Source organism: Piliocolobus tephrosceles, chromosome 19, assembly GCF_002776525.5.
Source record: "Piliocolobus tephrosceles isolate RC106 chromosome 19, ASM277652v3, whole genome shotgun sequence".
Lineage (NCBI taxonomy): Eukaryota > Metazoa > Chordata > Mammalia > Primates > Cercopithecidae > Piliocolobus > Piliocolobus tephrosceles.
Genome location: NC_045452.1, coordinates 13,072,353 through 13,086,484, shown reverse-complemented (window position 1 = coordinate 13,086,484; position 14,132 = coordinate 13,072,353). Strand labels below are relative to the sequence as shown.

Here is a 14,132-nt window from a genome sequence, read left to right as displayed (position 1 = left end):
TTTTTTTTTTTTAGATGGAGTCTCCCTCTGTAGCCCAGGCTGGAGTGCTTTGGTGCAATCTCAGCTCCCTGCAATCTCCGCCTCCTGGGTTCAAGTGGTTTTCCTGCTTCAGCCTCCCGAGCAACTGGGACTACAGGCACGTGCCATCACACCCGGCTAATTTTTTGTATTTTTAATAGAGACAGGGTTTCACCGTGTTAGCTAGGATGGTCTCGACCTCCTGACCTCATGATTCACCTGCCTCAGCCTCCCAAAGTGCTGGGGTTACAGGTGTGAGCCACCGTGCCCGGCCAATACCCAGTTAATTCTTGTATGCTGTGTAGAGACGGGGTTTCGCCATGTTGCCCAGGCTGGTCTCAAACTCCTGGCCTCAAGCAATCCATGTGCCTCAGCCTCCCAAAGTGCTGGGATTACAGGTGTGAGCCACTGTGCCAGCCAGTCTGAAATCTTAATCAGGAGACTGGATGAAGATCCAGAGCTCAAGCAGATCCTCAGATGCTGTAACAGAGGGAGGGAACGTGTATGTGGAAGACAGAATGGAGTGCTTAAAATTCTTTCTAGACGGGAAACTGTGAGGTTGGATTTCCACTTGAAGCAGCATTGCACAACTGCTTGCTAGGGAACTATTTGAACCATGTCTTATTTTCTGCATGCTTTAACATCTGAGGTTTTGCTAACCCTGGAGGGCCTGCCTCTCCTGGAGATATAGCAACTTGCCCACAAACGCACTTTTAGAATGCAAACCAACTGATATAAACCATATTCCAACTACCTCCTTTATCAGATTCTCACACTGCAGGCCATTACCCACCTGCTGTAATCACCCTAGGGCAAGATACCAGACAGCTAGTGACAGCCCCTATTCCACGGAGCCTGCTGAAATTATTCAAACTAGCAAACCTGAAGCCTGCTTACCCTGCCTTACCAGTTGCTTCCTGCAGAAACCATCATAAAAGTAAAGTTACTTTGCCCAGAGTTTTTCTGTCTCATGTGGGTGATGTTTGACCTTGATGCCTTCCTGGGGACCCCTCTTCCTCCCACCATGGCACAGCAGGGGAACTGTGAGTAATAAACTATCTTTTCAATGGTAATTATTTCCCCATCTGTTAGCTACACTATATTTTAAATTTTCTATTAATACTATTTTATTTTTTCAAGACAGAGTCTTCCTCTGTCATCCAGACTGGAGAGCAGTGGCACGATTTTGGCTCACTGCAACCTCCTCCTCCCAAGTTTAGGCGACTCGCCTGCCTCAGCCTCCCAAGTAGCTGGAATTACAAGCATGCACCATCATACCTGACTAATTTTTGCATTTTTAGTTGAGATGAGGGTTTCACCATGTTGGCCAGGCTGGTCTTGAACTCCTGACCTCAAATGATCTGCTTGCCTTGGCTTCCCAAAGTGCTGGGATTACAGGCATGAGCCACCATGCCCGGCCTAATACTATATTTTAGAAGAGTAACTTATTTCTTGGTATTGGTTGATAGAAAAAAGCCTGGGGTTTTTGCTGAGCTTGAGGTCACAGCAGGTCATGGTCGGGATGGAGTGTCTGTGTTGTTTTGCTGTGACTGTCGGGCCACCACTGGGACACTGCCCCAGCCATTCCTGAGGAGTGGGCCAGCTGTGATGCATAGGCTGTGACCCGCTGTTGTAGAATCCCTGTTCCTGAGAGGTTGAACAGGGTCTGACCAGGGAAGGCCATGAACTCATCGTGGATTCAGAGATCAAAGAGGAGGGTGTGGGGACCATGAAGTTCACCTAGAATTTCTCCATCTTCTCCATGAAGGTTTGGTCTGGGAGCAGTACCTCCACGGTGTAGCTGATGCATTTAGAATGAACCAGGCTGTAGGTGTTGTCAAACCTCAGGACATCTGCAGTGAGGGACAGACATTATTCAGACAAGATGCCCCACCTGGGACTCTGACTTTCATGGTGGTACAGGGGACATGGGTACCCAGACCAGGGAACCATTGCCACGGCTGAGAGCCCAGAGCCAGCCTCACACTGTGCCCACCAGAACCAAGGGCCCTCCCCTGGTAGGACATGGATGCACATTGTAGCACCCTTCACACCGGACCCCAGCTCCAGGTGAAGCCATCACTGCCAACCCTTACAGCTGCTGACCTTAAGGCAGATGATGCTCCCGTCCTCGGGCACCAGGTGGGCGTTGTAGCACTGGCTGGGCAGCACCCCTGTCATCTCCCTAGCCCTCTGCCGCTCCCCCATCTTGGTCTTCAGGAAAACCCCAAAGCTAATGTCCCTGCCATCCGATGCGAACTGCCACCTGCAGTGGACACAGCCCCACTGGCGACCCCCTGCCTGGGGTCCAGGCCCTTCCCAGCTGTTCCCAGGTGTGGAGTGGTGGCTGCGATCCCTACCTGAGCACACAGCCCGGGAACAGGATCTCGTTCTCCACCTGCAGGGAGGAGCCGCAGCCCACGGACACTGTGTGCTCATACTGCAGCCTCACCTGATTGCACAGGTAGAAGCTCTTGGGCACCTCACCCCCGTAGTTGATCTGTGGGTGAAGGGGGTGTGTGGGCACTAGATCACAGCTTCTCCCCTCCTTCCCCATCCTCTGGGCACCCTGTACCTTGGTCAGGCACTTGGGGTTGCCATCGGGGTCAGTCATGGTCCTCCCAAACTCCACGGGCAGCTGGTCGGGGCTGATGAATTTTGTCAGCTCCTGCTTCCAGTCGTCTGCATGGGAGCAAGAGTGGGACTCCAGGAGACTCAACAGAGGGAAGAGGGGGCTGAGCCCAGATCTGTCCTATGGCCAGTTGCTCTGTCTCCCTGGCGCACTTTTGCCACTCTACTGCCTAGAGCAGTCCTGTCCTGGAAGAGGGAAGCCGAGTGGCCCTAGGTCTTGCCCTGGGGCTCAGCATGTGCGTGTTGACTAGGTCCTGTCCCCAGGTCTGCCCCTCTCTTACTGACCCTGCAGGCCCTGCCCCCACTTCTGTCCACGTATTGGCCCATTGGCCACGTTCACAGAAACTCGGACCAGCAACTCCTGGAGCCCGGGGTTGAAGTCAGGCAAGCTATGGCCTGGGCTTCACTTTCCCTTAGAGACTAAACTCAGCCTTCTGGTCAGATACTGCCCTCAGCTCCCAGGGCTCTAGCACCCTCAGAACTGCAGGGCGAAACTCGTGTCAGTTCCCCACAGCTGCTCTGAGATGGCCAAGGATGTTCCACAGACAAAGGGACATGGGCATTGCAGGAACAAAATAGATGAAAGCAGAGGTGGACACCCAGTACCCTCGGATAGAGAAGGACTGTGTAAGCACGAAGCGGTGGAAAAAACAAAGGAAAAGCCCCCCAATTTAGCATAAAAACATAATACTAGGCTGGGCCTGGTGGTGTACTCCTGTGGTTCCAGCTACTTGGGAGGCTGAGGAGGGAGAATTGCTTGAGCCTGGGAGGCAGAGGTTACAGTGAGCTGAGATCATGCCACTGTACTCCAGCCTGGGCAACAGAGAGAAACCCCATCTCATAAATAAATAAATAAATAAATAAATAAATAAATAAATAAATAACACTAAGTCAAAAATCAGATAATAGGCAAACTATGAACTGGCCCAAATGCCACAAATACGACAGGGAAGGCCCAGACATGGTGGCTCACGCCTATAATTCCGGCACTTCAGGAGCCCCAGGCAGGAGGACTGCTTGAGGCTAAGAGTTTGAGACTAGTCTGGGTAACATAGTAAAACATGACTCTACAAAAATAACAATAAATTTGCCAGGTGTGGTAGTGTGCATCTATAGTGCCAGCTACTCAGGAGGCTGAGGCAGGAGGATCGCTAGAGCCCAGGAGGTTGAGGCTGGAGTGAGCTATGATCATGCCACTGCACTCCAGCCTGGGCAACACAGAGAGACTTTATCTCTGAAATAAATATATATATTTCATATATATATGTATATATCTCAAATTTATATACACACACACACACACACACATATATATATATATGGACTTACGTGATCCTCCCATGTTGTCAGCCTCCATAGCAGGAAAGGACAAGGTGCTTAATATGCAAAGAGTATTTATAAATTAATAGCATAAAAAATACTTTCCTAGAAAATGGTCATGAGACACAAGAAGGCAATAAACAACAAATTTAAATAGTCAATTAGCATAAAGAAAGAGTCCAGCCTCACGAGTGATAAAAGAACCTAATAACCCAACATAAAATAACAATAAACATCATTTTCCATTATAAAAATGGCAAGAATATTTTAAATTATTAATGTCCAACTATGGCAAAAGTGTGGGAAAACGGGCACATTCACACGCAGTTGGTGGAGTTAAACTCTGCAATCTGCATGAGTACTACACTGAAAAAGGTATCAAAAGTCCTAACATGTAGCCAGGTGTGGTGGCATGCCTGTAATCCCAGCTACTTGGGAGGCTGAAGTGGGAGTATTGCTTGAGCCCTGGAGGTTGAGGCTGCAGTGAGCCAAGATCATGCCAACTGTACTTCAGCCTGGGCGGCAGAGTGAGACCCTGTCTCAGGAAAAAAAAAAAAAAAAAAAGTCCTAATGTGCATTTTCCTTTGGGGGATAAAAATCTGCCATTTCTAGGATTTTATCCTATGGAAAAAATTGTGGATGTGTACATGTGTACAAAGGTTGTCTATAAGGATCATCACTACTGATTTGTTCCTAATAATAAAAATAATACAAACAACCTGAATTTAGAACTTTGCTAAAATGGGAAAATGATTATCATATAAGTAGTTACAAAACGGTATATGTATGGTATGAACCCATTTTTTTTGAAAATATATTTCTCTGAAAAGGATAGCATTAATTGTAGTTCGCTGGGTGACAGGATGTTCCCCCCTTCCTTATACATTTCTGTACTTTACAAATTTCTAAACTGTATTACTTATATAATTTGGAAAACCTAGATTTCTTTTTTTTTTTTTTTGAGACGGAGTCTCACTCTGTCACCCAGGCTGGAGTGCAGTGGCACAATCTCAGCTCACTGCAACCTCCACCTCCCAGGCTCAAGCAGTTCCCTGCCTCAGCCTCCCGAGTAGCTGGGATTTCAGGCGCCCGCCCCGCCACCAGGCCCGGCTAATTTTTGTATTTTTAGTAGAGACGGGGTTTCACCATATTGTCCGGGCTGGTCTTGAACTCTGGACCTCGTGATCCATCAGCCTCCAAAAGTTCTGGGACTACAGGCATCAGCCACTGTGCCTGGCGGTTTTTTTTTTTTTTTTGAGATAGGGTCTCACTCTGTTACTCAGGCTGGAATTCAGTGACACGCTCTCAGCTCACTGTTGCCTCAACCTCCTGGACTCCAGTGATCCTCCCACATCATCCTCCAGAGTAGCTGGGACTATAGGTGTGCACCACCATGCATGGCTAATTTATTTATTTATTGTAGAGACAGGGTCTCATTATGTTCCCCAGGCTAGTCTCCAACTCCTGAGCTCAAGAAATCTTGCTGCCTCGGCCTCCCAAAATGCTGGGATTACAGGCATGAGCCACTGTGTGCCACCAGAAACCGGGATCTAATTCTCCCTTAAATTAAACCCATGAGGAAACCAAGATCAAGACAGAGCAGGTGAGTGACTCACTCCGCTTGCAGCTAATAACTGGCAAGGCCAAGTCTCAGATCCAGATCTCCTAACCTCAAATTGGGATCTCCACCCATGCTACCTCCAGGAATCTCTGAGACCCTTCCTGGCCCCTCCTCCCTCTGGGGGGCAGGCACAGCAGCCCACCTGGCAGCCCACCAGGCAATGGGCCCTCAACACCAGTTGGGTGCCCGATGCCTTCAGATGCAGGAACCATCAGATCTGAGAGAAGGACCACCCTCAGCTCAGCATCCGGGCTGGAAAAGAGGCCCCAGATGGCTCACTCACCTCCCAGAATCACCACCTTCCTGCGTGTCTCTTAACTCATGTAAGACTTGATCAGGTTGAAGGTTACGGCGAATAGCTTGGGGGCTGGAACAGGCACAGAACTGCTCTCTCAGGTGGCTGACTGGGGTCTCAGGTGCCCACCCAGTCACCCCACACCCCCTGTCCCCCCAACTCATGCATATCCTGGGCTGCTTTACTCACCTCTCACAACAATTAAATTCTTCAAGATCTCAGGGTAATTTGCCTCAAGTGCTGAGAAAAACTGCGGAACCAAGTGGCAGAAGTGATGGGCGTCTGAACACTGTCCCCTTGCATCCCCTCTCGCCCTGTGAGGCCCCCAAGGGCACAGCCTTAGCCTCGAATGCCAACCATCCAAGGCTTTGATGCAGACAGCTCCGGATGCCCAGACACCAAGAACCCACCCAGACACAGAAAATCCGCTACTTCCGGTTTGTCGGATCCTAGTCATAGACCTTCCTTGAATCAGCTAGTGCAGCTTCTTTTTATTATTATTTTTTATTTCTTATTTTATTTTCTAGAGATGGGGTCTTGCTATGTTGCCCAGGCTGGTCTTGAACTCCTGGGCTCAAGCAATCCTCCCACCTCAGCCTCCCAAAATGCTGGGATTACAGGTGTGAGCTGCCACGCCTGGCGTAGTGCAGATTCTTGACAGATGACTGGGGAGATGACTCTACCCATGACAGGCAAGAAAAATCCCATTCACGACTCTGGAAGGTTCCCTCCCACATGGCTCAGACAATAGTTCAGCTTCAGGAATGAGAGAGAAGAGAGACTTTCTTTTAGTATAATATACAAAGTTACAAGGAATGGCTTTTTATTTTTATTCACTTACTTTTAAATTTTTAAATAAGATAAACCAATTAAAATTCTTAGACAGTAAAACATTCTTGCCAAGAATAAGAGTACACTGTATGAAAGGATATTTGATTCCTACAAATGAGTCCCAATAGGCCCCATTACATTTGTTTACAAGAGACACTGCAAATAGGGAATTTTTTGTTTGTTTGTTTTTGTTTTTTTTTGAGACGGAGTCTCGCTCTGTCACCCAGGCTGGAGTGCAGTGGCCAGATCTCAGCTCACTGCAAGCTCCGCCTCCCGGGTTCACGCCACTCTCCTGCCTCAGCCTCCCGAGTATCTGGGACTACAGGGACTCGCCACCACGCCTGGCTAATTTTTTGTATTTTTAGTAGAGATGGGATTTCACCATGTTAGCCAGGATGGTCTCCATCTCCTGACCTCGTAATCCGCCTGCCTCGGCCTCCCGAAGTGCTGGGATTACAGGTGTGAGCCACTGTGCCCGGCCGGGAATGGTTTTTTTAAAAAGACTGAGATATCGGCTGGGCGTGGTGGCTCATGCCTGTAATCCCAGCACTTTGGAAGGCCAAAGTGGTCGGATTATGAGGTCAGGAGTTTGAGACCAGCTGGGGCAACATGGTGAAACCCCCTCTCTACTAAAAATACAAAAATTAGCCGGCTGTGGTGGCGGGCACCTGTAATCCCAGCTACTTGGGAGGCTGAGGCAGGAGAATTGCTTGCAGCTGGCAGGTGGAGGTTGCAGTGAACTGAGATTGCGCCTCTGGACTCCAACCTGGGTAACAGAGCAAGACTCTATCTCAAAAAAAAAAAAAAAAAAACAGAAAAACAAAACAAAAAACAAAACGGGCCAGGCGCAGTGGTTTACACCTGTAATCCCAGCACTTTGGGAGGCCGAGGCGGGTGGATCACCTGAGGGTCGGGAGTTCCAGACCAGCCTGACCGACATGAAGAACCCCATCTGTACTAACAATATAAAGCTGGGCATGGTGGTGCATGCCTATAATCGCAGCTACTCGGGAGGCTGAGGCAGGAGAATCACTTGAACTCAGGAGACAGAGGTTGTGGTGAGCCGAGATTGCGCCATTGCACTCCAGCCTGGACAACAAGAGCGAAACTCCATTTCAAAAAAAAAAAAAGTAAGAGCTGCAAACAGGGCCTGTGGGCAGGCAGTCACCTGGCAGTGAGGAGAGAGACACCAACAAGTGGAGGGTAAAGACCCAGGCATTTGACCACTCACCCATGCCCGTGGCAGGGTCACCTCACCTCCTGGAGCAGCTCTATTCCTGGCTTCCACAGATGCCTCAGGCCCAGCCCCTCAAGATCAAAAACAGCTGTGATTTTCTCCACCTTCTTCCCCAGCTGCAAGGGAATGACGGGGGTGAGACCCTGTGAGGGTCACTGCCCCAACCCCTATCCAAGATGGGGCTGGGCCTGAGCGCAGGGCGCTGGCCTGGCTTGTCTCGGCTTGCATGGCATGGAGATGCGAGGAGGGAAGGGGCCATCCTACAGGATGCCGGGACTGGAGTGGCCCAAGGACTGCCCTCTTTGTGTCTGTCCATGGGAGGGCAAATTGCTGTATTGCAGTTCCCTCTGTGGTCCAGTGAGGCTGAAATCCCTGTCCCTCTCATCCAATGAGGCTGCAGAGGGCAGTGTGGCCCAGTGGGTTGAGTGGGCTTTGGGGCCAGTTGGGGGAGAAATGAGTCCCAGTTCAGCCACATACTGTGTGGCCTTGGGTGGGTCCTTGGCCTCTCTGAACCTGCATTCACTCCTCAGTACCAGGAGAAAGGCGAATTCTGGGTGTGGGGCTCAGGGGGTGAGGGTGCTATGTCCCGCTGCAGCTGCCCAGGGTGGCACCCACACACCTTCTGACTCTGCAGCTCACACTCCCGCAGGAGCAGCTCACAGCTCTGGAAGCTGTCGCCGAGCAACTCCTGTTTGGAGGCCGAGAGCAAGAGGCCCTTGGGGTCCAGGCTTCCCATGATGTGATACCAGACAGGGCTGCCCTCACCGTCCTGGCCGCATATGCCGTTGGCGTCGTACAGCCTGACCACCTGGATGCATACACAGGAGACGGGGCTCAGTGCCGAGGGCCGAGGGCCCAGGGATCAGGGCATGGGTTTGAGAGATGCTCACCTCTGGGGGCTGCCAGGCAAGGATGCTGGCCAGGTCTTGTTGCTTCCGGAACTCCATATGCTGCAGAGACATGGCAGGAGGTGGTGAAGTTTCTGCCTGTCCCAAAGACCTCTGTGGATACCTGGGGACACCAGGCCAGCTCCCTCTGCCTGCAACCACTAAGGGCTTGCCAGAGCATCCCCAGGCTCCACTGACATAGAATTGGGGAATGGAAACAGGATGGGGACATGCATCTGAGAGGCCAGGAGAGACCCAGAAAGGAACAGGGGAGGCCTGCACTCTGCAGCTGTCTCCTCCTGCATCCTTCCAGATGTTTCCCATGGCCCCTCCCGCATGGCCACCCTGGGAGTCAGACTCTCCTCCCTGACTTCCAGTTGCCCTTAAGCAAAAACCTATACCCCCTACAAGGCCTGCAGGGCCTGGCTGATGGGATGGGGCCACCCATGCAAACTCACCACTTCCCTTTCTCTCTCCAACACTATCTCCGTGTGCTCCTAGAATATACCAGCTCAGGCCAGGCACAATGGCTCATGCCTATAATCCCAGCATTTTGGGAGGCCAAGGTGGGTGGATCACCCGAGGTCAGGAGTTCGAGACCAGCCTGGCCAACATGATGAAACCCTGTCTCTACTAAAAATACAAAAATTAGCCGGGTGTGGTGGTGCATGCCTGTAATCCCAGCTACTTGGGAGGCTGAGGCAGGAGAATCCCTTGAACCTGGGAGGCAGAAGTTGCAGTGAGCTGAGATCACGCCATTGCACTCCAGCCTGGGCAACAGAGCAAGACTGTCTCAAAAAGAAAAAAAAAAAAAAAAAACACCAGCTCATTCCCACCTCAGGGCCTTTGCATGGGCTGTGCCCTCCACCCTGATCTTCACATGCTTGCTTCCTTTTGGGCATTCATGTCCCTACTGAAATGTCCCTGATCTCTCTTCCCTCTTTTCCTGTTTTGCTGTCTTCTTTGTTCCTCTGGTTTCTTTTTTCTCTCTTTCCACCACTGCAGTCTCCCCAGCGCCTAGTGCTGGGCCAGGTTTACCTTCCAGTCTCAATGAATGCGTGTTCCATGAATCAATGAATGGATGGATTAATGAATGAATAAATTTGTGCCTCAGACTTGGGATAGGAAACAGGACCAGGCTAGGCAGGGAGAGGTGTCAACCCCACCTTCCGCAGCAGGTCCTCTGATTTCTGCAGGTCAAAGCTCCAAGCTGCAACAAGAGACAGGGTTATGGTTGTGGAATTCTAGAGGCTCACTCCAGGTGTCAGGCCTCTGAGCCCAAGCCAAGCCATCGCATCCCCTGTGACTTGTACGTATACACCCAGATGGCCTGAAGTAACTGAAGAATCACAAAAGAAGTGCCTGTAATCCCAGCTACTCGGGAGGTTGAGGCAGGAGAATCACTTGAACCCCGGAGGCAGAGGTTGCAGTGACACTGCTTGAGCCCAGGGGTTCGAGACCAGCCTAGGCAACATAGTGAGACTCTGTCTCTATAAAAAGAAAAAAAAAAAGAAAAATTATATACAAGGTTGCCTAATGGCCATGGTGAGATTATGGATGATTTATAGAAATATCGTTGTGTTTTTCTTTTTCTATACCTTCCAGATTTTCCATGATAAATGGGCTCTGATTTTATAATCAGAAAAACACCTAGTGGATATTATAAACAAATGGGAGTAAGGTCCTAGCAGCCCCAGAAGGCTGTCAATGCAGTCCTCTGCCCCGAGCCCAGCCCCAGCTGGGCTGTCACCTGGCTTTCTAGGAGTCAGCCATCGCTCACTGGCTTTGCAGCAGCACTTCCGCTGAGAGCCTCTGGCTGGTGAGAACCACGTGGTTTCACTTGGTCCCCAGGGCCTTGGGGAGTAATTCTCACATTGATTTCACCTGGGCATCAGAACAACCATGAAAGGTGCTGGTGTGGGGGAAGAAAGTCTCATTCACTATGAGGAAACTGAGGGCCCAACAGAAGGGGGCCATTGGCCCCAGGTCTCATACATGAAAGGACAGCCCCTCCACACCTGTGGGTGTTTCTCATCAGGAGAGACTTGAGAAAAGAAAGAGACACAGAGACAAAGTATAGAGAAAGAAAAGTGGGCCCGGAGGACTGGCGCTCAGTATAGGGAGGACCCGCTCCACACCAGTCTCTATTTATTGATCATTATCTTTACCCTCTCTGCGAGGGGGTTGTGGCAGGACAATAGGGTAATAGTGGGGGGAGAGAGAGAGGGTCAGCAGGAGAACATGTGAACAAATGTCTCTGGGTCATAAACAAGGTTAAGAAAAAGGTGTTGTGCTTTGATGTGCACATATATAAACATCTTGGTGCATTAGCGAGCAGCTTTGCCTCTAGCACATCTTACCTCCAGCCCTTAGGCAGTTTTTTCCTATCTCAGTAAATAGAACCTACAATTGGGTTTTACACTGAGACATTTTATTGCCCAGGGACAAGCAGGAAACAGATGTCTTCCTGCCGTCTCAACTGCAAAGAGGCCTTCCTTTTTTACTAATTCTCCTCAGCACAGACCCTTTATGGGTGTCACGGGCTGGGGACGGTCAGGTCTTTCCCTTCCCACGAGGCCGTATTTCAGCCTATCACATGGGGAGAAACCTTGGACAATACCTGGCTTTCCTAGGCAGAGGTCTCTGTGGCCTTCCACAGTGTATTGTGTCCCTGGGTACTTGAGATTAGAGAACGCTGATGACTTTGAACAAGCATACTGCCTTCAAGCACTTGTTTAACAAAGCACATCCTGCATAGCCCTAAATCCATTAAACCTTGAGTCAACACAGCACCTGTCTCTGCAAGCACAGGGTTGAGGGTAGGGTTACAGATTAACAGTATCTCAAGGCAGAAGAATTTTTCTTAGTACAGAATAAAATGGAGTCTCTTATGTCTACTTCTTTCTACACAGACACAGTAACGGTCTGATCTCTCTCTTTTCCCCACAATACAGGTAGTAAGAGGCAGAGCGGGGACTAGACGCCTGTCTTTGGAACTCCAATTGGGACTCTTTTTTGATTTGGTGGCAGTTTAAAGGACATAGCACTGAGCAAAGATGAGCTAGGAAACCCTGTTGGCTACTATGTCATAGCTTTTGTTTGTTCGTTTTTAAGACAAGGTTTTGCTGTGTCACCCAGGCTGGAGTGCAGTGGCACAACCATAGCTTACTGCAACCTCAACTTTCCAGGTTCAAGTGATCCTCCCACCTCAGCCTCCCCAGTAGCTGGGAACACAGGCATGCACTACCATGCCTGGCCAAGATTTTTGTGTATTTTTTTGTAGAGTTGGGGTTTTGCCATGTTGTCCAGGCTAGTCTCAAATTCCTGGGCTTAAGTGATTCTCCCACCTCAGCCTCCCAAGTGGCTGGAACCACAGGTGCGCCACCAGGTCTGGCTAAGTTTTAAAATTTTTTCTAGAGATGAGATCTCCCTATGTTGCCCAGGCTGACCTCAAATTCCCAGATTCAATCAGTCCTCCTTCCTCGGCCTCCAAAAGTGTTGGGATTAGAGGTGTGAGACCCCAGCCCAGCCTTATCATAACTTATATAAAGTACACACCAGGCTCAGAGGCAAGTTGCCATCACAGGTTTTACCAAGGCTATTCATCACAGATTAACCGACATCCAGGGATGTGAAATCCTGTGTACTCTGCAATAGTAGGAGCAGGCGTGACGATCAACATGGTTTTCACAGTGGTTTTCTCACCGCAGCTGAAACCAACTCCAGCCCTACCGCCTGCCCCTTATGTACCCCTCAGGGAAGGATCTAAGTGTAGGAGTTACAGTCACATTTTCAGGGCCACTGAGAATCCTGTCTGTGCATTTGGATTCCTGGGATTCTGACATTTATCTCAAGAGCAAACTTCTTCCCTAACCTGGTCCCCAAACTCTTTTTATGAGAGGATGTTAAGCAACTGGCCTCTAACATCAGACTGACCTGACTTTGTCACCTGCTAGCATAGTGGCCTTGGTCAAGTGGTTTAACCTTTATAAGCCACAGCTTCCTCCAATGCAAAAACAAAGCTAACAATAATACCTGCCTAATTGGGTTGAACAAGGAGGAGGAGGAGGGAAGGAGAAGAAAGAAAATAATAGATAAATGGCCGGGTGTGGTGGCTCATGCCTGTAATCCCAGCACTTTGGGAGGCTGAGGCAGGTGGATCACTTGAGGTCAGGAGTTTGAGACCAGCCTGGCTAACATGGTTAAACCCCATCTCTACTGAAAAACAAAAATTAGCTGGACGTGGTGGCAGGCACCTGTAAATCCAGATACTCAGGAAGCCGAGGGAGGAGAATCGCTTGAGCCCAGGAGGCGGAGGTTGCCATGAGCCAAGATTCTGCCACTGCACTCCAGCCTGGGTGACAGAGTGAGACTGACTCAAAAAATAAATAATACATAAAAACTGCTGTACCCGTTGCCTGGTACAGAATAAGTGTCCAAAATATGAAAGTATTTCCACTCCTTGTACTAGCCACCTCCAAGATGACCATCAGTGATCCTTACCTGGCATTCACTCCCTGTTCTGCTAAACAAAAATTATAGGAGTCCATTGCTTTGTACTAAACTCCTGCACTAGGTCCCAACAGACAAGACCAAAAATCAAGATGGAGTCCCCATGCTTACTAAACTGAAACTGAGTTGTTATCTGACCTGAGAAATCAAGAGACAGCCCAGACAGGCACGGTGGCTCATGCCTATAATCCCAGCACTTTGGGAAGCTGAGGGAGGTGGATTACCGGAACGCAGGAGTTCTAGACCAGCCTGAGCAACATGGCAAAACTCTGTCTCCACAAAAAATACACACAAAAATTAGCCAGGTGTGGTGACCAGCTCCTATAGTCCCAGTTACTAGGGAGGCTGAGGTGGGAGGATCGCTTGAGCCCAGGTGGTCAAGACTAGAGCGAGGTCAGCCTGGCCTGCAGAGTGAGACCTTGTTTAAAAGAGAGAGAGAGAGATAGAGAGCGCGCGCACCTAATTTCCCTAACAGGCCAGTCCAGTTACAATCTTCAACTGGTATGTTAATGAAGTTCTGTTTTTAGCCTTACAGCAAAAAGTAACCTGAACTCACCTGATGTAAACCAATCAGTTATCTTTCCATTGTTCTTGCCTTACCAGAAAAGTGTTTGGACGAACGGAGGCAAGATGGTGCACTTCCGGGTTCTTCTTCACCACCAACTCTTCCGGCCCGCGCGAAAATGCAGCCGGCACCCGGGAAGGTGCAGATCAACTGGGCATGCGCCAGGTGACGTCAATCGAAGAGACCAAGATTTACCTGGTCGCACCTGCCGAACG

At 49.8% G+C, this 14,132-nt stretch overlaps 1 protein-coding gene across 1 annotated transcript in view; it reads right to left on the bottom strand.

The window, feature by feature from the left end:
* SEC14L6 (SEC14 like lipid binding 6) overlaps window positions 1-14,132 on the bottom strand; it is a 26,971-nt gene that overhangs the window by 3,833 nt on the left and 9,006 nt on the right. Inside the window, 11 exon segments of the mRNA XM_026447083.1 lie at window positions 238-498; window positions 1,759-1,871; window positions 2,115-2,284; window positions 2,379-2,518; window positions 2,594-2,700; window positions 5,874-5,957; window positions 6,075-6,135; window positions 7,974-8,069; window positions 8,573-8,761; window positions 8,844-8,903; window positions 10,007-10,050. Coding sequence (XP_026302868.1) covers window positions 1,759-1,871; window positions 2,115-2,284; window positions 2,379-2,518; window positions 2,594-2,700; window positions 5,874-5,957; window positions 6,075-6,135; window positions 7,974-8,069; window positions 8,573-8,761; window positions 8,844-8,903; window positions 10,007-10,050 — 1,064 coding nt within the window. The 3' untranslated portion in view covers window positions 238-498.